Source organism: Physeter macrocephalus, chromosome 8 (assembly GCF_002837175.3).
Source record: "Physeter macrocephalus isolate SW-GA chromosome 8, ASM283717v5, whole genome shotgun sequence".
NCBI lineage: Eukaryota > Metazoa > Chordata > Mammalia > Artiodactyla > Physeteridae > Physeter > Physeter macrocephalus.
The window spans coordinates 72,808,971-72,833,380 of NC_041221.1; the positions used below are offsets into that span (position 1 = coordinate 72,808,971).

General features: G+C 37.3%; 1 protein-coding gene across 4 annotated transcripts in view; it reads right to left on the bottom strand.

Annotated features, from left to right (window-relative positions):
- Positions 1 to 24,410, bottom strand: part of LOC102987978 (survival motor neuron protein) — a 44,924-nt gene that overhangs the window by 14,180 nt on the left and 6,334 nt on the right. For all 4 annotated transcript variants that reach the window (XM_007129963.4, XM_007129964.4, XM_028492962.2 and 1 more), the window contains exons 2-7: positions 16,257 to 16,328; positions 14,656 to 14,775; positions 13,586 to 13,786; positions 13,281 to 13,436; positions 11,722 to 11,799; positions 10,781 to 10,891 (exon numbers count right to left, since the gene is read on the bottom strand). In XM_007129963.4, the coding sequence (XP_007130025.1) occupies positions 10,781 to 10,891; positions 11,722 to 11,799; positions 13,281 to 13,436; positions 13,586 to 13,786; positions 14,656 to 14,775; positions 16,257 to 16,328 (738 nt within the window). The remainder of the gene's footprint in view (positions 1 to 10,780; positions 10,892 to 11,721; positions 11,800 to 13,280; positions 13,437 to 13,585; positions 13,787 to 14,655; positions 14,776 to 16,256; positions 16,329 to 24,410) is intronic.

A 24,410-nucleotide genomic window follows, 5' to 3' on the forward strand; every position in this document is an offset into this window, starting at 1 on the left:
AACACATGAAAGGATGCTCAACATCACTAATTATTAGAGATATGCAAATCAAAACTACAATGAGGTATCACCTCACACAGGTCAGAATGTCCATCACCAAAAAATCTACAAACAATAAATGCTGGAGAGGGTGTGGAGAAAAGGGAACCCTCTTGCAGTGTTGGTGGGAATGTAAATTGATACAGCCACTATAGAGAACAGTATGGAGGTTCCTTAAAAAATTAAAAATAGAATTATCATATGACCCAGCAATCTCACCCTGAGAAAACCATAATTCAAAAAGAGTCATGTACCACAATGTTCACTGCAGCACTATTTACAATAACCAGGACATGGAAGCAACCTAAGTGTCCATCGACAGATAAATGGATAAAGAAGATGTGGCACATATATACAGTGTAATATTACTCAGCCATAAAAAGAAACGAAATTGAGTTATTTGTAGTGAGGTGGATGGACCCAGAGTCTGTCATACAGAGTGAAGTAAGTCAGAAAAAGAAAAACAAATACTGTATGCTAACACATATATGAAGAATCTTAAAAAAAAAATGGTTCTGATGAACTTAAGGGCAGGACAGGAATAAAGACGCAGACATACAGAATAAAGACGCAGACATAGAGAATGGACTTGAAGACATGGGGAGGGGGAAGGGTAAGCTGGGACAAAGTGAGAGAGTAGCACTGACATATATACACTACCAAATGTAAAACAGATAGCTAGTGGGGAGCAGCTGCATAGCACAGGGAGATCAGCTTGGTGCTTTGTGACAACCTAAGGGATAGGGAGGGTGGGAAGGAGATGCAAGAGGGAGGGGATATGGGGATATATTATACATATAGCTGATTCACTTTGTTATACAGCAGAAACTAACACAACATTGTAGGGCAATTATACTCCAATAAAGATGTTAAAAAAACACACACACATTTTATACAGAAGTGAACATTTTGTTTTACATAAGACATTTCATTAATTCTCTTTAACAAAATATCATCAGAAAATAAGTTTACAGCCTTCAAATGTACTTTAAAAGTGACTCCAAAGTAAACAATTATTAGGCTGCAATTAAGAAAGTTTTCTTCTTTCACTAAGTCTGAAGATGTTCCTGAGCCAACTTATATCTTACTTTCTGTCAAATAAAATATATAATGTGTCATACTCATTTATTAAAATAAAACCATTAAAAACCAGTACTCACTAGACAAAAATATTTTAGAAGTTAAAAAAAAATCAAGACTCAAATATTTACTGTTTTTCCTGGTCATACTTAGCACAAATGTCCTACTCCTATCTTCTCTCTTCTGGCCTCAATGCTTTCTATCTTTCCCTACATATATACTAGCTTTTGACTTCACTATTAATCTATATCTTTGAGGCCACAAGATGTATTAAAGGGGATTTGTTACTAATAAGTACCAAAGTTAGAGCCTGTGCTATGTTATTTCAATAACATTACTCTCATTCATCTGCATTCTGCTAGGATTTCTAGAAAAAGAAAAATGTATAGGTTAAGAGCTAGACCCGGGGCTTCCCTGGTGGCGCAGTGGTTGCGCGTCCGCCTGCCGATGCAGGGGAGCCGGGTTCGCGCCCCGGTCTGGGAGGATCCCGCGTGCCGCGGAGCGGCTGGGCCCGTGAGCCATGGCCGCTGAGCCTGCGCGTCCGGAGCCTGTGCCCCGCAGCGGGAGAGGCCGCAGCGGAGGGAGGCCCGCATAACAAAAAAAAAAAAAAAAAAAAAAAAAAAAAAAAAGAGCTAGACCCAAATCCTGTCTGGCTGCTCTTATGGGAACAGGTTAGTAATGGAAAAGTTGTCAATCATGTATGCTTCTGTGGAGCAATGGTTAAGAATCGCTACCTGAAGGCAACGCTCTCTAAAACACACATAAGCTATTGGAAAACATGACAATGAACAGTAGCTTCTTCTTTTTAATGGTAAAAATTTCCAAGAGACAAAAATGCAAGATCTAGGAAATGGCAATTTGTTTACACTTCTGAATACGAACACAGGTTTATATTTTAATTTATGCAGATATACAAATAATACTGCAAAAAGTAAAGATCATTTCTCTGGAACAAGTTAACCATAGCTTAGCCCTGAATTTGTGGCAAATATACTGGACAAGGCTGCTTTCCTAGGAACTGTTGCTTGAACTCACAGAAGAAACAGAAACATCTGCATTTTGTTGGTTAGGACCAGAGTTCAAAGTCTGTTGAAAATCTGCTAGGTTTTAATAACAGTACAATCAAGTATGTGAAATATGAATGTTTATGAGTACAGTTAACCAACTTTAATTTTCATCCAGGTCATCCTTCAAATCAAATATATTCTGACACGTTAGAACATTCGTATTTTTTAACTGCTGCTTGAGTTATCAAAGAAGAAAGCAATAAGGTGTATAACTATTTAAGGCTGTGGTAAAACAAACATTTTCAAGTTGCGCCAGTGGCAATACACATGGAAAGAATTGTGGAAAGGCAGTCAACAGTATCAAAAGCTACTAAAATGTTTAAAAACTAAATTAAAATAAAATGTTTATACTTTCTGACCCAATAATGATACTTCCAGATGTCATAAGGAAATAATCTGCAAGAAGATTTATATATAAGAATGGTTATCTAATTACCAGAGGAAAAACTTGCTAATGTTCAACATTTAGCAAATGATGAACTTATTCTGAACCAGACTTACTATGAACCAGGCACTATTCCAGATGCTAAAGATCCAAGGTTATAAGACAGACAAGGTCCCTGCTCCCGTGGAGCTCAACATTCTACTGGAAGGAGACAGATAAACAGGTAAAGAAAATCATACCAAGAACGATGAATGTCACACAGAGAATCTAAGTGGGGTGATATAATAGAGAATGAGGGTGGATCACTTCTAGCTTAATCAGGAAGATGAAATTTCAGTTGAGATCTGCGTAACAAGCCAGACAAGTGAAATACAGTAACAGCTTTCCAGACTAAAGAATAATGAGTGCAAAGGCCCAGAAGAAGGTATAAATCTGGACATGAGCAAGAAAAGAGGCCAGTGTTGCAGGAGTGTACTGAGTAAGAAGAGTGTGGAGGAACTTCCCTGGTGGTCCAGTGGGTAAGACTCTACGCACCCAATGCCCAGGTTCGATCCCTGGTCGGGGAACTAGATCCTGCATGCATGCTGCAATTAAGAGTCCACATGCCACAACTAAGAAGTCTGCATGGTGCAACTAAAGATCCCGCATGATGCAACTAAGGCCCCATGCAAATAAATAAATATTTGAAAAAATAAAATAAAATAAAATATCACTCTAGCTGCTGTATTCAGAATGGATTTGGCAGGATGGGACATGAAATTTCATAAGCAAAAAGAATACTTGGGATCTGCTGCAGTAAGGTAAGAGATAATGATGTCTTATCCAGAATATATAAAGAGCTATTACAACTCATCGACAAACAACCTATTTAAAAAATAGGCAAAGGATGTGAATAGACAGTTCTCCAAAAAAGATATATAAATGGTCAACAAGCACATGAAAAGATGCTCAACATCATTTAGTCATTAGGGAAGTACAAATCAAAAACATAATAACATATCACTTCATACCCACTAGGATGGCTATAATCAAACAAGGAGACAATAGTAAGTGTTGGTGACGATGTGGAGAAATAGGAACCCTCACACATCGCTGGTGGTTATAATAAAATGGTTCAGTCACTTTATTTATTTACTTATTTTTTTTTGAAGACTTTTTTTTTGATGTGTACCATTTTTTTTGAAGTCTTTACTGAATTTGTTACAATATTGCTTCTGTTTTATGTTTTGGTTTTTTGGCCGAGAGGCATGTGGGATCTTAGCTCCCTGACCATGGTTCCACTACAGCGATCTTTTGAGCCAGCAATTCTACGCCTAAATATATACCCAAGAAAACTGAAAACATATGTCCCTACAAAATTTTATACACAAATGTTGATAACAGAATTATTCATTGTAGCCAAAAAGACGAGACAACCCAAATGTCCATCAACTGATGAATGGATAAACACAACGTGGTACATCCATGCAATTAAAAGAAATGGGGACCCGAACGAACTTTTTGGCCAACCCAATATATCTCGGTTAAAAAAATAGATGATAGTAAAGAGATGATAGTATCTTGAATGGGTATTAGTGGAGAGAAATCAGAGTGCATTGATTCAGGATCTGTATGGAAATAGTCAACAGAACTTTCTTACAAATTGGTTATAAAAAGTGAAGGAAAGTGAGGAATCAATCAACGCTAACTCCACATTTGTGGCTTGAGAAACTGGTGCTGCTGGTGCATCAATGTTACTGCTTACTGAGATGGAAAGGCTGTGTGAATAGAGGTGTATGAACTAACAGTTCGGTTTTGGCTATATTTGGTTTGAGATGTACCTAACAGACATCCATGTGGTGAGGGAAAATAGGCAGTTGGATAAACAAGTCTCAAATTCAGAGCTAGACATCTGAGAACTTCCAGTACAGACATGCCATTTTAAGTCCTAGAGCAGATGAGGTCACCTAGTGAGAGTTTATAGTTAGAGAAGAGAAGGGGGCTATGGGTTGGGCATAAGGAATCCCACACAGATATTGGGTAGAGGAGGAAAAGCTGTTAAAGGAGTCTAAAAGGAGCAGCCAAGGAAGAAGGTGTAAGACTAGTAGATTAGGGCTTCCCTGGTGGTGCACTGTTTGAGAGTCCGCCTGCCAATGCAGGGGACATGGGTTCGTGCCCCGGTCTGGGAGGATCCCACATGCCGTGGAGCGGCTGGTCCCATGAGCCATGGCCGCTGAGCCTGCGCGTCCGGAGCCTGTGCTCCGCGACGGGAGAGGCCACAACAGTGAGAGGCCCGCGTACCACACACACACACACACACAAAAGACTGGTAGATTAAAAAGTGTTACTGAAGGCAGGAGAAAAAAGTCTTTCAAAAGAGTAGTCAAATATATTAAAATGTTCCTGAGAGGTAAGAGACATAAAGCAGAGAACTAACTGACCACTGAGTCAGCAATCTGGAGGTAAAATCTCAATACAGGGCTTCCCTGGTGGCCCAGTGGTTAAGAATCCACCTGCCAGTGCAGGGGACATGGGTTCGAGCCCTGGTCCGGGAAGATCCCACATGCTGTGGAGCAACTAAGCCCACACGCCACAGCTACTGAAGCCTGCGTGCCTAGAGCCTGTGCTCCGCAACAAGAGAAGCCACCACAATGGGAAGCCCGCGCACCACAACGAAGAGTAGCCCCCACTCACTGCAACTAGAGAAAGCCCACACACAGCAACGAAGACCCAACAGAGCCAAAAATAAATTCATTAATTAATTTTTAAAAATCTTTAAAAACAAAAAAATCTCAGTACAGTAGGAAAGACAGAAGTCTACCTGACAGGCCTGAAGAGAATGTGAGATTAAGGAAGTAAAGAGGACAACTAGAGATAATTTTTTGAAGAAGTTTGTCTATGAAGCAGAGGAGAGAAATGATGTGATCACCAGGGAAGTTAGAAAGAATATAGTTGAAGTAAATGGTCAGTAAATTTAGTGAAATTGGTCACCAACAGAATGACAAGTAAGTAAAGCCAACTTCATTTTTTTTTTTGGCTGCACAACGTGGCATGTGGGATCTTAGTTCCCCAACCAGGGATCGAACCTGTGCCCCCTGCAGTGGAAGCACGGTGTCCTAACCACTGGACTGCCAGGGAAATCCTGAACTAAACTCTTACAGATGTCTTTATATATAGAAAGATGAACATAAAAACAATACATTTCTTATAAGCACTCATATATACCTGAACACAGAGAAAGAGATTTTGATAGGCTATACGGCAAACTAATATCAGTGGTGACCTCTGGAGAAGGGTAGAAACTGGGTCTGGCTTTTTTTTTTTTAATTAATTTTTATTGGAGTACAGTTGATTTACAATGCTGTGTTAGTTTCTGCTCTAGAGCAAAGTGAATCAGTTATACATATACATATATCCACTCTTTTTTAGATTCTATCCCCATATAGGTCATTACAGAGTATTGATTAAGAGTTCCCTGTGCCATATAGTAGATTCTTATTAGTTATCTATTTTATATATAGTAGTGTGCATATGTCAATCTCAGTCTCCCAATTTATGGGCATGGCTTTGGTCACCAACAGGATTTTTGTCTCATGTTCTTTTTTTTTTTTTTTGGGCTGTACGCTGGCCTCTCACTGCTGTGGCCTCTCCCGTTGCGGAGCACAGGTTCCGGACGCGCAGGCTCAGCGGCCATGGCTCACGGGCCCAGCCGCTCCGCGGCATGTGGGATCTTCCTGGACCGGGGCACGAACCCGTATCCCCTGCATCGGCAGGCGGACTCTCAACCACTGCGCCACCAGGAAGGCCCTACAGTCATGTGGGATCTTCCTGGACCGGGGCACGAACCCGTATCCCCTGCATTGGCAGGTGGACTCTCAACCACTGCGCCACCAGGGAAGCCCTGTCTCATCTTTAATTTTTGAAAATTTTACCAGGTTTTACGTTTATCACTTGTAATTAACAAATATATATTTTTAAAGGATACAAAACAATGTAAATGGTATGAAGACAAAACTATATTTTAAAAGTCAGTCATGTAAGACTAAAGAGATATGACAACAAAAGGTAACACATGGCCCTGGACTGAATTCTAGATTAAAATAACAACTTTCTTTTGTTGTAAAGGACATTCATAAGACAACTGGCAAAATTTGAATAAGGCCAGTAGATAAGATCATAGTATCAGTATTAATCCATTTAAGTTCCTGATTTGATAACTATATGGTGATTATACAAAAGAATGTTCTTGCTTTCAGGAAATACATAGTGTATTTAAATGCTAGGGGCACTATATCTGCAACTGATTCTAATTAGCTTTGGGGGGAAAAATATAGATAGATACAGAGAAGGAGAGAGAAGGAAAAATGAAATGAATGAGAATGAGAAACCTAAAGGGGTAAAAAGTTGACATTTGGGGAACCTACATATGGAAATTCTTGTACTATTTTTGCAACTTTTCTGTAAGTCTGAAATTATTAAAACAACAACACCACACTTGTATTCTGGTTTGGTTACCTACCAAAGCTGAACCTTCACATACCATGTGATCCAGCAATTCCACTCCTAGGTATATACCCAAGAGAAATGAAAACGTACATCCACACAAAAACTTGTACACAAATGTACATAGCAGCATTATTCATTACAGCCAAAAAGTGGAAACAACTCAAATGGATAAAATGTGGTATACACAACAGAGTATTATTTGGCAATAAAAAATGAAGTACTGATACATGCTACAACACAGATGGATCCTGACAACATTAGGCTGAGTGAAGAAGGATACACACAAAAGATCACATACAGTACGATTCTATTTATTCAAAATGTCCAGAATAGGCAAATCCAAAAGAAGATAGAAAGTAGTTTAGTCAATGCCTACTGCTGGGAGGTTGGGGAAAATGAGGGTATGTGATTTTCTTGGGGTTGGGGGGTAGATAATGAAATTATTCTAAAATTGATTGTAGGGACTTCCCTGGCAGTCCAGTGGTTAAGACTCTGCATTTCCAGTGCAGGGGGCGCAGGTTCAATCCCTGGTCAGGGAACTAAGATCCCACATGCCATGCAGTGTAACCAAAAACAAATAAAATGAAAGGAAACAAAATGAAACGAAATGAAATGAAATAAAATAAAATTGATTATAGTGATGGCTACATAATTGTGAATATAATAAAAACTAAAACCACTGACCTGTGTACTTTAAATGGGTGACCTGTATACCATGTAAATTGTATCTTAATAAAGCTTAACTATTAAAAATATTTAATAGCCCCAAATTGGAAACAAACCAAATGTCCGTCAACGGTTAAAATGAATAAACAGATTATGGTATACGTATACAATGGAATGAAATACAGCTACAACCACACACAACAATGTAGATTAATCTCACAAAGTGCTGAGCAAAATATGCCAGCCATAAAGGAGTATATGTGTGATTTATTCACAAAATTAAAAAATTTGATGACATTATAAGTCAGGAAAAGGGTTACCCTTAGGAAAGGGATTGGTAATGACTAGAAGGGGATAAAAGGAAACTTCAGGATTGTGGTCTTTTTGTTGATATTAGCACTGATTACACAAATGTGATCACTTTGTGAAAATTCATCAATCTGTGGACTTCTAATATGTGTACTCTTCTGCTTGCATATTTCAATAAAGTTTATACTAACAACAACAACCAAAGCCATGAACCTTTGCATAATATGAACCTGAAAACAAGGCAAAATATGATATATCTGCGTACTAGAACTATGGATGAATTTTGCACCCTCTATCTTTCCTGTCTAAAAAATTTAAAAATAAACATAACTTATGCCAATACTTTATATATAATTATTTTTCAAAATACAGTTGGCCTTCTGTATCCACAGATTCCACATCTGCAGATTCAACCAACTGCAGATCAAAAATATTAGAAAAAAGGAATTCCAGAAAGTTCCAAAAAGCAAAACTTAAATTTGCTACATACCAGCAACTACTTACATATCATTTACATCGTATTAGGTATTATAAGTAATCTAAAGATGATTCAAAGTACACAGGAGGATGTGTGTAGGTTATATGCAAGTAGTATCCCATTTTCTATAAGGGACGTGAGCATCCCTGAATTTTGGTACCTGAAGGAATCCTGGAGCCAATCGCCTGCAGATACCGAGAAACGACTATATTTCATAATTTACAGAAAACATGCAGAGAAATGTGAAGTGCAGAAGGGGGAAGCTGAGAAAGTTATCAGATGACTGGTCTCAAAACACATTACGAACTATTAATTTAGTTTCCATTATTGTTTCGGTCATTAAAAGGGGAACTTCATCATACCGTACAAATATATCAGGGTTATACAACAGCTGAAGAGTAGCTTTAAAGTAAGAATATTGGTGAAGGAATGTACAGATGATATACTTATAAAATTACATCTTCAAGTCAGTTGTTTAGTTTCTTCTATATATTAGTTAACTAAAAATTCAAGTATCACATCATAATCTTAGCATGCCATATTAGTTTCATTTTTTAAAAAGTTTAAAATTTCCTGCTAAATTACAATAGAACATGTCTGCAACAGACAGATGCACAAAACGAGAAGTTTGGAGCCTCAGTCCCTAAGGTCCAGTTTGGCATTTATCACACCAGACTTTCACTGTGCACAAAAATTACCTATTTTTTTGTCTTTCTTTTCCTTTTTTTTGCGGGGGGCTGGGGGAGTGGGGGTATCATCCTTCCTTTTTCCATCTCCTACAACCCATTTTATTTCAAATCAAAACAGAAAGACTAATGAGATTAGAAAATAATTTAGAAAAAGTTTCATTAAATTAGAAAATGTACACATTCGTCCCTTGACAGCCATGGGGGATGAGTTCCAGGATACACCCCCATCCCACCCTGCCACTGAACACCAAAATCTGCAGATGCTCCAGTCCTTTATATAAAATGGCACAGTACTTGCATGTAACCTATGCACATCCTCTCATATACTTTAAATCATCTCTAGGTTACTTATAATATCTAATACTATGTAAATAGTTGTCAGCATGCAGTAAATTCAAGTTTTGCTTTTTTGGAACTTTCTGGAATTTTTTTCTTCGAACATTCACAGTTGGTTGAATGCATGGATGCAGAACCCATGGATACAGAGGGCCAACTGTAATAAAAATAACCTAATAATATGAAAGATTTTTAAATGCACTACAACTATACTTAGCGGGGACAATACAAGAGTAATTTTAGCCTTAGATAGCTGTATTGTTTAAAACTGTAAGGTAGGAACATACCTTGTTTTATTGTACTTTGCAGATACTGTATTCTGCACAGATTGAAGGCTGGGGCAACCCTGTGTTGTCAAATAGTAGCTAGCTTTTCTCAGCAATAAAATATTTTAAAATTAAGGTATGTACACTGCTTTTAAGACATAATGCTATTACATACGTACTAGAATACAGTATAGTGTAAACATAACTTTTTTTTTTTTTTTTAGAGTAGCTGACCGTTGAAATTGGAACTCTTTTTTAATTTTTATTTATTTATGGCTGTGTTCGGTCTTCGTTTCTGTGCGAGGGCTTTCTCCAGTTGTGGCAAGTGGGGGCCACTCTTCATCGCGGTGTGTGGGCCTCTCACTATCACGGCTTCTCTTGTTGCAGAGCACAGGCTCCAGATGCGCAGGTTCAGTAATTGTGGCTCACGGGCCCAGTTGCTCCGCAGCATGTGGGATCTTCCCAGACCAGGGCTCGAACCCGTGTCCCCTGCATTGGCAGGCAGATTCTCAACCACTGCGCCACCAGGGAAGCCCAGCATAACGTTTATATGTACTAGGAAACCAAAAAATTCATGACTTGCTTAATTGTGACACTCACTTCATTACAGTGGTCTGGAACTGAACCTGCCTCTAGTTTTCAACTCTTAGGATCTACCTAACATAAGAAACCACTCTTGGGCTTCCCTGGTGGCGCAGTGGTTGAGAATTCGCCTGCTGATGCAGGGGACATGGTTTTGTGCCCCGGTCTGGGAAGATCCCACATGCCGCGGAGTGGCTGGGCCTGTGAGCCATGGCCACTGAGCCTGTGCGTCCGGACCCTGCACTCCACAACGGGAGAGGCCACAACAGTGTACCACACACACACACAAAACAAACAAAACAAACAAAAAAAAGAAACCACTCTTTAGTCACAAACGAAAAAGCAAAGTCACAACATCACAAAGTGACTGTCAGGAAAGATGCTGAGTGATCACTTACCATATAGTAACCAGTATGATAACCACTCATGTACCAAGAGATTAACATACTTCCCAAAGCATCAGCATCATCCAGAGAATCTGGACATACAGGAGGTGGTGGGGGAATTATCTGGAAACAGAGAAAGATACACTTTAAAATCAGTAGACAAAAACATAAGGTCTGGAAACCTATTTTATGAACAGAATGCTGGATGTTAGTTGTATCTTTCCCTACATTCCATGTCATCTCCTAGTTAAAATTTTTTTAAAAATCTGAGATTTGGAGAAAGCCAACCAGTAACAACAACAAGAGAACAATAAAATTAAATTGAACAAGAATCAAAAGGCAACAGGTCACATAAAATATTTAAACATTTTGCTTTCATGAGACCTATTTTTCTGTTCCATTATGAAGCTATAGGTAAAAGACCAAGGATAAATCCTTCTATGGTTTTCCTCAAAAAACACCCACACAGCATTTCAAGTAAAAGTTCTGGCTAGAACATCTGCACTGCCCCCACCCCAATGCAGTCTGCCAAAAAGTGTCTTTGTATTTTGCCTATTGTTTATATCTAAAAGTCTGCCATTAGATATCTGGACAATCTACGTGATCAGACCATGCATGGAAGGGTAAAACATTAATCCTAAGGTACGGTATAATTAAATCCTTTTGGATAGGCGCTATCCCCGTTAGAAGCCACCACAATGAGAAACCTGGGCACCGCAATGAAGAGTAGCCCCCCGCTCACCGCAACTAGAGAAAGCCGTGCACAGCAATGAAGACCCAACGCAGCCAAAAATAAATTTTTAAAAACCCCCAAAACAAAATCGAAACCCTGAAGTTTAGTCCGAATTTTTACCCATCAGAACCTGGCTGTGACATTTCCAAACTACCTATGTTCTGCTAAATCCCAAACTGTGTACGAAAGCAAAGTTTAATCTGAATTCTTTTGCACTTACTGGTGGTCCAGAAGGAAATGGAGGCAGCCAGCATGACGGGAAGGGTGGTGGCGGTGGGCCACTGAATTTTAGATCTGGCTGTAAAGAACATTTCAAAGAAAGACCAATTTAACAGTTTCAATATGTAAACAGTAAAAAAGAATTCAATGTCAAAAGAATCGAAATAATTGCCCAGAATAATATCTATATTATTCATATCAAAAAGGTTAAATAGAATTTCACGTACCAAATGCTGAAGTCATATAGACTCATAAATTTAGATTTTTCTCGTTTCCTTTCTCTGTAGACATTCAGGCAGTAAAGCCAAAGTAAGAAAAATTAAAAATTACCTAATAAATCAGAGACTGTATACTCAGCAAGACATTTCCATCATAAAAGACCACATCTCCCGCAATTTCATTAACTAAATTGCATAATCTATTGGACGTCCTTTCAATTACATATGCTAATTTAGAGCATATATTATAAAAATTAGTGTCTCTCACTTAAGAAAAATCAGCCCCCTGAGACCAATGAAGCATGTTTGTTATGTATATAAATTAAGAGGTCTGACCATTCTGAAAAATGTAATAGAATATAAACCTCAATAAGGAAGCTCTCAACAGGGAATCCTAAGGAAAAGTTTTAATGTCATGCTTGATTTTAAAAATCTTTATTATTATCACTGCCTGAAGAAATCAATGCTTTATACAAAACTACTGGACAGGGACTTTGATTCCATGATATAACCTAAACTAAAAATCCTTTTTGTTTAAGTTGTTTGCTACTGATAACCAAAAGAACCATGAATGAAAACAGTATTTACATTTTGCTCTACAAAACAGTCTGGGAGCTTCTCTGGATTTCACCTGTATCAGATGTAAATACTGTGTTCTCTTCCAATTTTTATATACCTTATACAAGTGACACAGGGAACTACAGCACAACATCCAGCTGATGGTAAAATATTATACCTTCAAACTTAAGTTTGCTAAACTATTTTTTAAATTAATTTTTATTGGCGTATAGTTGCTTTACAATGTTGTGTTAGTTTGCGCTGTACAGCAAAGTGAATCAGTTATACATGTACATATATCCCCTCTTTTTTCGATTTCCTTCCCATTTAGGTCACCAAAGAGCAATGAGTAGAGTTCCCTGTGCTATACAGTAGGTTCTTATTAGTTATCTATTTTACACATAGTAGAGTATATATGTCAATCTCCAAAAGTTTGCTAAGTTATTACTTTAATATACCTAATACTCTATAAAAATTGTTAGGAAAGGCTTTCATTATAAACTATTCTGCATTACTATCTTATTTCCTTTTCAAAGAATTCTCAGGTATGTATTTACAACATCTATGGAAAGCTACGAAAGTTTCATGAGGGAAATCCCTAGTGGTCCAGGTGGCCCAGGTTCAATCCCTGGTCCGGGAACTAAGATCCTGCAAGCTGCAGGGCATAGCGAAAAAAAAAAAAAAAGTTTCGCTAGAAAAGCTACAATTCACTTAATGGAGGGGCTGAATGTTCCAATACTATATTAAGTATCTCCTGGGAAACCTTTTCTGGGTAGAAGTTTACCTTTCCTGGTCCCAGACCTGATCCTGGCATATGGGGTGGTGGAGGGAGAAAAGAGCTCCATGGAGCAGCTTTTGACTTGATGCTATTTGGCTGATTCACAGGAGACCTGGAGGAGTTCTCGCTTTCATCTGTTGAAATTTGACTTTCATTTTCATTCTTTTAAGAGAAAGAAATACATGTATTTTTGTTATAAAAGCATCATTAAGAAAAATATAATGCTTCAGTGGATCAAACTGACAACCAGTTATACTGCTTAATTTCTCATCTAGTTTCTGCTTCCAAGAATTCCATTTTTTTATCCTTACCTCCCGAGCATTCTGTTCTATATTATTTGCTACTTCAGAGGTTGTGGAAAGTAGATCAGACAGATTTTGCTCCTCTCTATTTCCATATCCAGTGTAAATGACAACACAGGTTTCTCTCTTAAAGTCAATCGAAGCAATGGTAGCTGGGTAAACACAGCCATCTTCTGACCAAATGGCAGCACATTTGTCACCAACTTTCCACTATAAAAGAAACCAAAGATAGACACACACACACACGCACATTTCTTTAAAAGAGGGTAAACTATAATCTTGTTTGGGTGGGGTGGGGTTGGGGGTGGAGGGGACAGTCTCTGGTTAACTGTTCTGGGAGGCAGAATGTTATAGTGAAAAAACTTGGGGCCCAAAACACAGAAATCTGAATTCTAATATAAATATAACATGACATAGTCCTGCCATTTATATAATCATGGACAAGTTTCTTAATCTCCTTGAGTCTTATTTTCCTCATCTGTTAAGTGGGTGTAGTATAATCTGCCTCACATATTTGTTGTGAAGAACAGAAAGGAGGGCGAGCATGTAAAGTGTCCAGTATGCTAGCCCAGCTCATAGCACGTGCTTATCAAACATCAGCTCTCTTCACCCTTGCTAATGATGAAACTAAAGCAACTAATGAGACACCAAAATAATTAGCTTCTATGTAGACTGTTTCAAATAGCAGAAATGACTCTACCCAGAATATGTGGTCCCCAGGTATTAACAGTTTTAGTATTTTTGAAGGAAAAAAAAGGATACCTCTCTCAGATTTAGAAAAGTCAAACACTGCTAATTCAGTTTAAGCCTTCAGGTACTTCTTCCAAGCTGCACTGCCTTCCTCCCCTCTACCCCCAACATAAACAATGTCCTGAATTTAGTATTTATCATTTCCTCCTAATTCTTTACATTAATATGCATGTTTCTAAATAACAGAAAGTTTAATAGGTGCTTTAGAAATTTTATGATTATATGTCAATAGAAAATACTGTCCTAATAATTTAAAGGTACTTTATACTATTTAATAAGGACAGTAACAAGAAATTCTTTGAAGTTAAATCTCAAGGTTTTAAAATAACCTGCTTCAAGGGAGTTGTGGTATTCTTTCTTTGGCTTTTATTCTTCTTAGCAGGTTTTCTTTTAGGTGTGACTTTTGGTTTTTCTGAAACTTCGGAAATGTCACCATTCTTTAGAGCGTGCTATGAAAACATGAATAGAAACGTACATGTTACAGGGTGATATATTTAAAAAGTCACAATATAACTCAGTCACTATAAACTGGTCTCCAGGCTCCACCGTCTCAGATAGCTTCTATTTCCTCTCTTCACCATCCCACATGCTACAGAAACTGCTCTTGAAGGTATCATATATCTGATAATCAGCTCTAAGGACCCTTTTAAGCAAGTCTCCTCACTCTCAACCTTTCCATAACATTAGACTCTGTCAATCATTTTTTTTTTTTTGATAGTCACAACATTTTTGATGACATAGCAATGTTGGGCCCTAATGCTTTTATTACTTCTCTGATCAAGTCTAAAACTTGGGCATTCCCAAGAAGAACTGGCCATCCTTCTTTACCAGGTTATGATCATCTATTCCTATTACTTCAATTATACTTTCTATGCAAACAAACTTCCAAAGCTATTATCCAGCTCTGACTTTTCTCCTTAGTTCAACATTTCCAATTACCAATTTCATATCCTCACATTTACCTCAAATGCAACACAATTAAACGTAAACTATCTCTTGCCCAAATCAGTTCTTTTTCTCTGCTCAGTCTACTTCCCCATGCAATATCACCAACCCCGTGCCACATCGAGCCCCATTTTAATCTGCATTTTATAGAACTCTCTTGGTAACTCTGCATTAGTGTTATTTCTAGTCTAAATATACGTTGGAAAGCATGTTATTGACAAATTTAGAGTTCAGCTTCAAGGATGACATACAGATCTGACCTTTATCTCACGCTACAGGAGTGACTAGGGATGGAAGTGGACTCCATGCTTGGTGCTCTGTATGAGTGTATGCTCTGTGCCTGGACTACTGATGGCCCATGTTTGATGCTCAAAAAGACTAAGCACCTTAGACAGTGGGGAAAATGATATTGGACAACTGTGTAAATGTCTTGTTTGAGCCACAAAAAAATAGACTTCGCCCTGCAAAAGAAATGTACATTCTTTGACATTCATCACCATCAGGAACACCTGTCTTGATACCTCATAGGATCTGGGGAGGATTACATTAATTTAATGTATGTAAAGCATATGGAACAGTGCCTAGAACACTGTAAACACTCTGCAAGTATTCATTACTGCACTAGGCTATTTATCCTCAATATTATTTCAATAAAGGCTTGTTAAATGTTTCAAAAGTATAATTCAGATTGTCCTTCCACTAATCCGAATTAGAAGACTTTGATAGTTTGATACAGTCTAAACACATTAAAAATTATAAATGCTTAAAATTCTGCTTAAATTGCCTCTGTTAAAGGGATGACATATAGACTGGTTACCAACTTCTAAAGGAAGATAACTAATTTATCTAACCTGATATCTTTTAATCTTCAAAATTAGACTGAGTAATATGTATTTTAACACTTTACTGTAAGTATGCTATCATTTTTTTCCCTGAATGAGTACACATGAGGAAATAAGGAAAAGAATAAATAAGAATTTCATACCTTAAATGAAGCCACAGCTTTATCATAAGCTTTTATCAATGCTGTATCATCCCAAATGTCAGAATCATCACTCTGGGAAGGGTAAAGAATAAAAACAATTCATGTTTGGTTGGATTTCATAAAAGATATGTGTTAGTAACAAGTAATAAGAGCTATCTTAATTCAAACATAATGAAATTACATTAAAAATGGGTATTTAAAATCCTAAATAAACCACAAGAAGCCTACCTGCTTAGAGATTATGGGACATTACCCCCAAAGCTAGACATACATAAATGTTCTAAGAGTGCCATGAAGTAAACACTCCACAATGTAATTCCTATCCACCAACCGTAAGTGGATCTGCTCAAGGGTAATCCACGTCTTTTCTAAGAGCAGATAAAGGGTTTAGTTTGGCAGAACTGGAAAACAACTGGCCACCAGGGATTTAAGACATACTGTCACACAAAAGAATAATACAAAATGAATATGATAAAATATTAAAACATGAGGTACAAACAAAAAGTACAAATTCAAAAGTGGGAAGGAGAGGCTGAGAAACACTCTTGCCGTAAACCCCTCTCCCGGTGTGGAGACCCACAGTCAGGAGTGAACTCACAAGCTGGAGCTTTTCCCTGAGGAGCAATGGGTCTGAACTCCAAATTGGGCACCCTAGGTTTTAAGACCAGCACCTGAGAGATGAGTCCCCAAAACATCTAACTTTAAAAACCAAGGGGATTCACGTCCGCGAAACCCACGAGGGAACAGGAACTGAAAGGGTTCCCACGCTTGGAACCACCCCTCCCCTCCAATGACCCGGCGCAGAAGCAGCTGATTGAGAGGCGCCCAGACTTTCTGTCAAAGAGGCTCACTTGCTTATCTTAAAGTGCTGACCTGCAGAGTAGGCATTTAATTTAACATACATCTAGGGACCTGCTGGGACACTAAGGACAGCGGCTAGCAGCACCATCTTTATGCCATCTGCCTCACTCCAGCCAGCAAGGGCCATCTTTGCCCTCTGCTGCTCTCCACAGCACCAGTAACTCCCAGAGGGGAGCTTTTATGCACATCTGATGTCCCAGTTTTTATGTCTGGTGTCCAGGTTTTTACAGCTGCAGCCCAGGGTGGGGCTTACTGTGTTCTCGGGTCCCGTGGGACTGTTAACAATCAAAGAGACAGTCCCAGTTTTTATGTCTGGTGGCTTGGTTTTTACAGCTGCAGCCCAGGGTGGGGCTTACTGTGTTCTTGGGTCCCATGGGGCTGTAACAACCAAAGAGACAGTCCTTGGCGGGCTACCACCCCCAGGAAACTGAACAGACAGCAGACTGAAACACACCCCATTCTTTCTGTGAAAAAGGCCTATTTGCTTGTAAAGGAAATTAGTCTTGAGGAGGAGGCTTCTAGTTTGGTGTATAGCAAGGGATCTACAAAGATGCTCAGAGGCTACTGGATGCAACATCTGCACTCTCTCTCTGCCTGGCTCAAGCTCACTGTATCTCCCAGAAAGGTGCTTAATGTAAAATGTGACATCAAAGACAAAATGTGGAGGGGAGTAAAAATGTAGAGCTTTAGAATGAGTTCAAATTTACCTTATTATCAACTTAAAATAGATGGTAATAAATATAAGTTTTTATATGTAAGACTCATGGTAACCACAAGGCAAAAATCTACAGGAAACACACAAAAGGTAAAGAGAGAAATATCTAAGCATACCATTAGAGAAAATGATCAAACCACAAACGAAGAGAGAGGAAAGAAGCAAACAGAAGAACTACAAAACCTCCAGAAGAAATTTAACAAAATGGCAATAAATACATACCTATCAATAATTACTTAAAATGTAAATGGACTAAATTTAAATTCTCCAATCAAAAGACACAGAGTGGTTGAATGGATAACAAACTAAAACTCACCTATATGCTGCCTACAGGAGACTCACTTCAGATGTAAGAACACACACAGACTCAAAGTGAAGAGATGGAAAAAGATGTTCCATGCAAATGGAGATGAAAAGAAGGCTGGGGTAGCAATACTCATAAGACAAGGAGACTTTAAAACAAAGACTGTAATAAAAGGTAAAGAAGAGCACTACATAATAATAAAGCTGTCAATCCATGAAAAGGATACAACATTCAGACGTATTTATGCACCCAACAGAGGCACCCCTAAATATATAAAGCAAATATGAACAGACCTAAAGGGAGAGACAGACAATACAATAATGGTAGGAAACTTTAACACCCCAGCAACAGATATATCATTCAGATAAAAAAATCAATAAGGAACCATCTGCCTTGAAAGATATGTCAAATCAGATTAACTTAATGGAAAAATATAGCACAACAGAAATACACATTCTTCTCAAGTGCGAAAGAACATTCTCCAGGATAGATCATATGTCAGGACAGAAGTCTTAATAAATTTAAGAAAATGGAAATCATATCAAGCATCTTGTCTGATCACAACGTATGAAAGCAGAAACCAATTATAAGAAAAAAATTGGAAAATTCACAAATACGTGGAGATTAAACAACATGCTACTGAACAACCAATAGGTTAATGAAGGAATCAAAAGAGAAAAAAAAAATACCCTGATACAAATGAAAATAGAAATATAACGTACCAAACTTAGCAAAAGCAGTTCTAAGCAGCAAGTTCATAGATAAATGCCAATATCAAGAAATAAGAGGACTTCCCTGGCGGCACAGTGGTTAAGAATCCGCCTGCCAACAGGTTCGAGCCCTGGTCCAGGAAGATCCCACATGTCGCGAAGCAACTAAGCCCGCGCGCCACAACTACTGAGCCTGTGCTCTGGAGCCCTCGAGCCACCAAATACTGAGCCCACGTGCCACAACTACTGAAGCCCGTGCGCCTAGAGCCCGTGCTCCACAACAAGAGAAGCCACCACAATGAGAAGGCTGTGCACAACAAAGAGTAGCCCCTGCTCGTTGCAACTAGAGAAAGCCCTTGTGCAGCAATGAAGACCCAATGCAGCCAAAAAGAAAGAAGGAAAGAAAGAAGAAAAAATCTCAAACAACCTAAGTTTCACCTAAGTATTAGGGAAAGAGGAACCCAATGAAACTCAAAGTTGGTAAAAGGAAGGAATTAACAAAGATCAGAGTGAAAAGAAATGAAACAAACTGAAAGACAATAGAAAAGATCAATGAAACTAACAGTAGGTTCTTTAAAAAGATAAAATTGACAAACCTCTAGATGACTCACAAAGAAAAAAACATAGGACTCAAATAAATATAATCAGAAATGGAAGTGGAGACATTACAACTGATAGCACAGAAATACAAAGGATCTTAAGTAACTACAGTCATCCCTCAATATCCGCAGGGTACTGGTTCCAGGACCCACCATGGATACCAAAATTGACGCTTGCTCAAGTCCTTTATATAAAATGGCATAGTATTTGCATACAATCCCGCATACTTTATTGTTAGTAATACCTAATATAATGTAATTGCTATGTAAATAGTTGCTGGCATGCAGCAAATTCAAGTTTTGTTTTTTGGAACTTTCTGGAAATTTTTTTTTTAACCCAAATATGATTGATCTGAAGTTGGTTGAATGTGCAAATGTGGAACCTCAGGATATGAAAGGCTGACTGTACTATGAACAATTATATGCCAACAAATCTGACAGCCTAGAAGAAATTCAAAGAAACATACACCCTACCAAGAGTGAATCATGAAGAAACAGAAAATCTCAATAGACCAATTACTAGTAAGAAGATTGTTAGAGGCTTTTGACTATTAATTCAAACAAAGTTCAAGACCAGATAGCTTCACAGGTCGATTCTTTCAAACATTCAAATAAGAATTAATACTAATCCTTCTCAAATTTAAAAAAAAAAAATAGAAGAGGAACAAACACTTCCAAACTCATTTCATGAGGCCAACATTACCCTAATATCAAAACCAAACAAGGACACCACAAAAAAAGAAAACTACAGGCCAACATCCCTGATTAACACAGATGTAAAATTCCTCAACAAAATATTAGCAATCCGAATTCAACAACACATTTAAAAGAATCTTATACCATGATCAAGTGGGATTTATCACAGGGATGCAAGGACGGTTCAACATTCACAAATTAATCTATGTGATACATCACATTAACAAACAGAAGGATGAAAATCATATGATCATCTCAATAGATGCAGAAAAAGCATTTGACAAAATTCAACATCCATTTATGATAAAAACTCTCAACAAAGTGGGTATAGAGGGAACATACCGCAACATCATAAAGGCTATACATGACAAACTCACAGCTAACATCATCCTAAATGATGAAAAGCTAAAAGTTTTTCCTCTAACATCAGGCACAAGACAAGGATGTCCACTCTTACCACTTTTATTCAACAAAGCATTAGAAATCCTAGCCAGAGCAATTAGGCAAGAGAAATAAAAGGCATACAATTTGTAAAGGAAGAAATAAAAATGTCACTATTTGCAGATAACGTGACATTATACATAGAAAGCCTTAAAGACCCCACCAAAACACTGTTAGAATAAACAAATTTAATAAAGTTGCAGGACACAAAATCAATATATAAAAAGTGTTGAATTTCTATACCATAAAAACAAACTATCAGAAAGAGAAATCAATACAATCCCATTTACAACTGCATCAAAAAGAATAAAATACCTAGGAATAAACCTAATCAAGGAAAAGAAAGACTTGTATGCTGATAACTATAAGATATTATTAAAGTAACTGAAGAAAATAGAAATAAATGGAAGGATGTTCTGTACTCATGGATTGGAAATATTAATATTGTTAAAATGTCCATACTACCTAAAGCAACCTACAGATTCAATGCAACCCCTAGCAAAATCCCAAAATTTGTATGGAACCACAAAAGACCCCAAATAGCCAAAGCAATCTTGAGAAAGAACAACAAAGCTGGAGGCACCATGCTCCCTGATTTCAAACTATATTACAAAGCCACAGTAATCAAAACAGTATGGTACTGGTATAAAGACAGATGAATCAGTGGTACAGAATAGAGTGCCCAGAAATAAAGCCATGCATATATGGTCAGTTAATATATGACAAAAGAGCCAAGAATATAATGGGGAAAAGACAGTCTCTTCAATAAATGATGCAAAAAAAAAAACCTGGACAGCCACATGCAAAAGAATGAAACTGGGCCATTGTCTTATACCACATATAAGAATTAACTCAAAATGCTACTGTAAAGGACAGGAGACTGTTCAGTATCCTGTAATAAAACATAATGGAAAAGAATATGAAAAAGAATGTATATATATATATGTATAACCGAATCACTTTGTTGTACAGTATAAATTAACACAACATTGTAAACCAATTATATTTCAATAAGATAAATTTAAAAAAAAAGAATTAACTAAAAATGGATTAAAAACTTAAATGTAAGGCCTAAAATCATAAAACTCCTAGAAGAAAACATAGGGGTAAGCTCCTCGATATCAGTCTTGGCAATGATTTTTTTGGATTTGACACCAAAGCAAAAGCAACAGAAGCAAAAACTTAACAAGTGGGAATACACCAAACTTAAAAGCTTCTGCATAGCAAAAAAAAAAAAAAAAAAAAAAAAATTAACAAAACTAAAATGGCATAGTATTTGCATACAATCCCGCATACTTTATTGTTAGTAATACCTAATATAATGTAATTGCTATGTAAATAGTTGCTGGCATGCAGCAAATTCAAGTTTTGTTTTTTGGAACTTTCTGGAAATTTTTTTTTTAACCCAAATATGATTGATCTGAAGTTGGTTGAATGTGCAAATGTGGAACCTCAGGATATGAAAGGCTGACTGTACTATGAACAATTATATGCCAACAAATCTGACAGCCTAGAAGAAATTCAAAGAAACATACACCCTACCAAGAGTGAATCATGAAGAAACAGAAAATCTCAATAGACCAATTACTAGTAAGAAGATTGTTAGAGGCTTTTGACTATTAATTCAAACAAAGTTCAAGACCAGATAGCTTCACAGGTCGATTCTTTCAAACATTCAAATAAGAATTAATACTAATCCTTCTCAAATTTAAAAAAAAAAAAATAGAAGAGGAACAAACACTTCCAAACTCATTTCATGAGGCCAACATTACCCTAATATCAAAACCAAACAAGGACACCACAAAAAAAGAAAACTACAGGCCAACATCCCTGATTAACACAGATGTAAAATTCCTCAACAAAATATTAGCAATCCGAATTCAACAACACATTTAAAAGAATCTTATACCATGATCAAGTGGGATTTATCACAGGGATGCAAGGACGGTTCAACATTCACAAATTAATCTATGTGATACATCACATTAACAAACAGAAGGATGAAAATCATATGATCATCTCAATAGATGCAGAAAAAGCATTTGACAAAATTCAACATCCATTTATGATAAAAACTCTCAACAAAGTGGGTATAGAGGGAACATACCGCAACATCATAAAGGCTATACATGACAAACTCACAGCTAACGTCATCCTAAATGATGAAAAGCTAAAAGTTTTTCCTCTAACATCAGGCACAAGACAAGGATGTCCACTCTTACCACTTTTATTCAACAAAGCATTAGAAATCCTAGCCAGAGCAATTAGGCAAGAGAAATAAAAGGCATACAATTTGTAAAGGAAGAAATAAAAATGTCACTATTTGCAGATAACGTGACATTATACATAGAAAGCCTTAAAGACCCCACCAAAACACTGTTAGAATAAACAAATTTAATAAAGTTGCAGGACACAAAATCAATATATAAAAAGTGTTGAATTTCTATACCATAAAAACAAACTATCAGAAAGAGAAATCAATACAATCCCATTTACAACTGCATCAAAAAGAATAAAATACCTAGGAATAAACCTAATCAAGGAAAAGAAAGACTTGTATGCTGATAACTATAAGATATTATTAAAGTAACTGAAGAAAATAGAAATAAATGGAAGGATGTTCTGTACTCATGGATTGGAAATATTAATATTGTTAAAATGTCCATACTACCTAAAGCAACCTACAGATTCAATGCAACCCCTAGCAAAATCCCAAAATTTGTATGGAACCACAAAAGACCCCAAATAGCCAAAGCAATCTTGAGAAAGAACAACAAAGCTGGAGGCACCATGCTCCCTGATTTCAAACTATATTACAAAGCCACAGGAATCAAAACAGTATGGTACTGGTATAAAGACAGACGAATCAGTGGTACAGAATAGAGTGCCCAGAAATAAAGCCATGCATATATGGTCAGTTAATATATGACAAAAGAGCCAAGAATATAATGGGGAAAAGACAGTCTCTTCAATAAATGATGCAAAAAAAAAAACCTGGACAGCCACATGCAAAAGAATGAAACTGGGCCATTGTCTTATACCACATATAAGAATTAACTCAAAATGCTACTGTAAAGGACAGGAGACTGTTCAGTATCCTGTAATAAAACATAATGGAAAAGAATATGAAAAAGAATGTATATATATATATGTATAACCGAATCACTTTGTTGTACAGTATAAATTAACACAACATTGTAAACCAATTATATTTCAATAAGATAAATTTAAAAAAAAAGAATTAACTAAAAATGGATTAAAAACTTAAATGTAAGGCCTAAAATCATAAAACTCCTAGAAGAAAACATAGGGGTAAGCTCCTCGATATCAGTCTTGGCAATGATTTTTTTGGATTTGACACCAAAGCAAAAGCAACAGAAGCAAAAACTTAACAAGTGGGAATACACCAAACTTAAAAGCTTCTGCATAGCAAAAAAAAAAAAAAAAAAAAAAAATTAACAAAACGAAAAGGCAACCAACTCAATGGGAGAAAATATTTGCAAATCACTTATCTGACAAGGGGTTAATATCCAAGATATGTAAAGAACTCATGCAACTCAAGAGCAAAACCCCAAACAATTCAACTAAAAATAGGCAAAAGGGACTTCCCTGGTGGCGCAGTGGTTAAGAATGTGCCTGCTGATGCTAGGGACATGGTTCAATCCCTGGTCCAGAAGATCCCACATGCTGTGGAACAACTAAGCCTGTGCACCACAATTACTGAGCCTGCGCACCATAACTACTGAAGCCCACATGCCACAAATACTGAAGACCGTGCACCTAGAGCCCGTGCCCCGCAACAAGAGAAACCACCAGAATGAGAAGCAC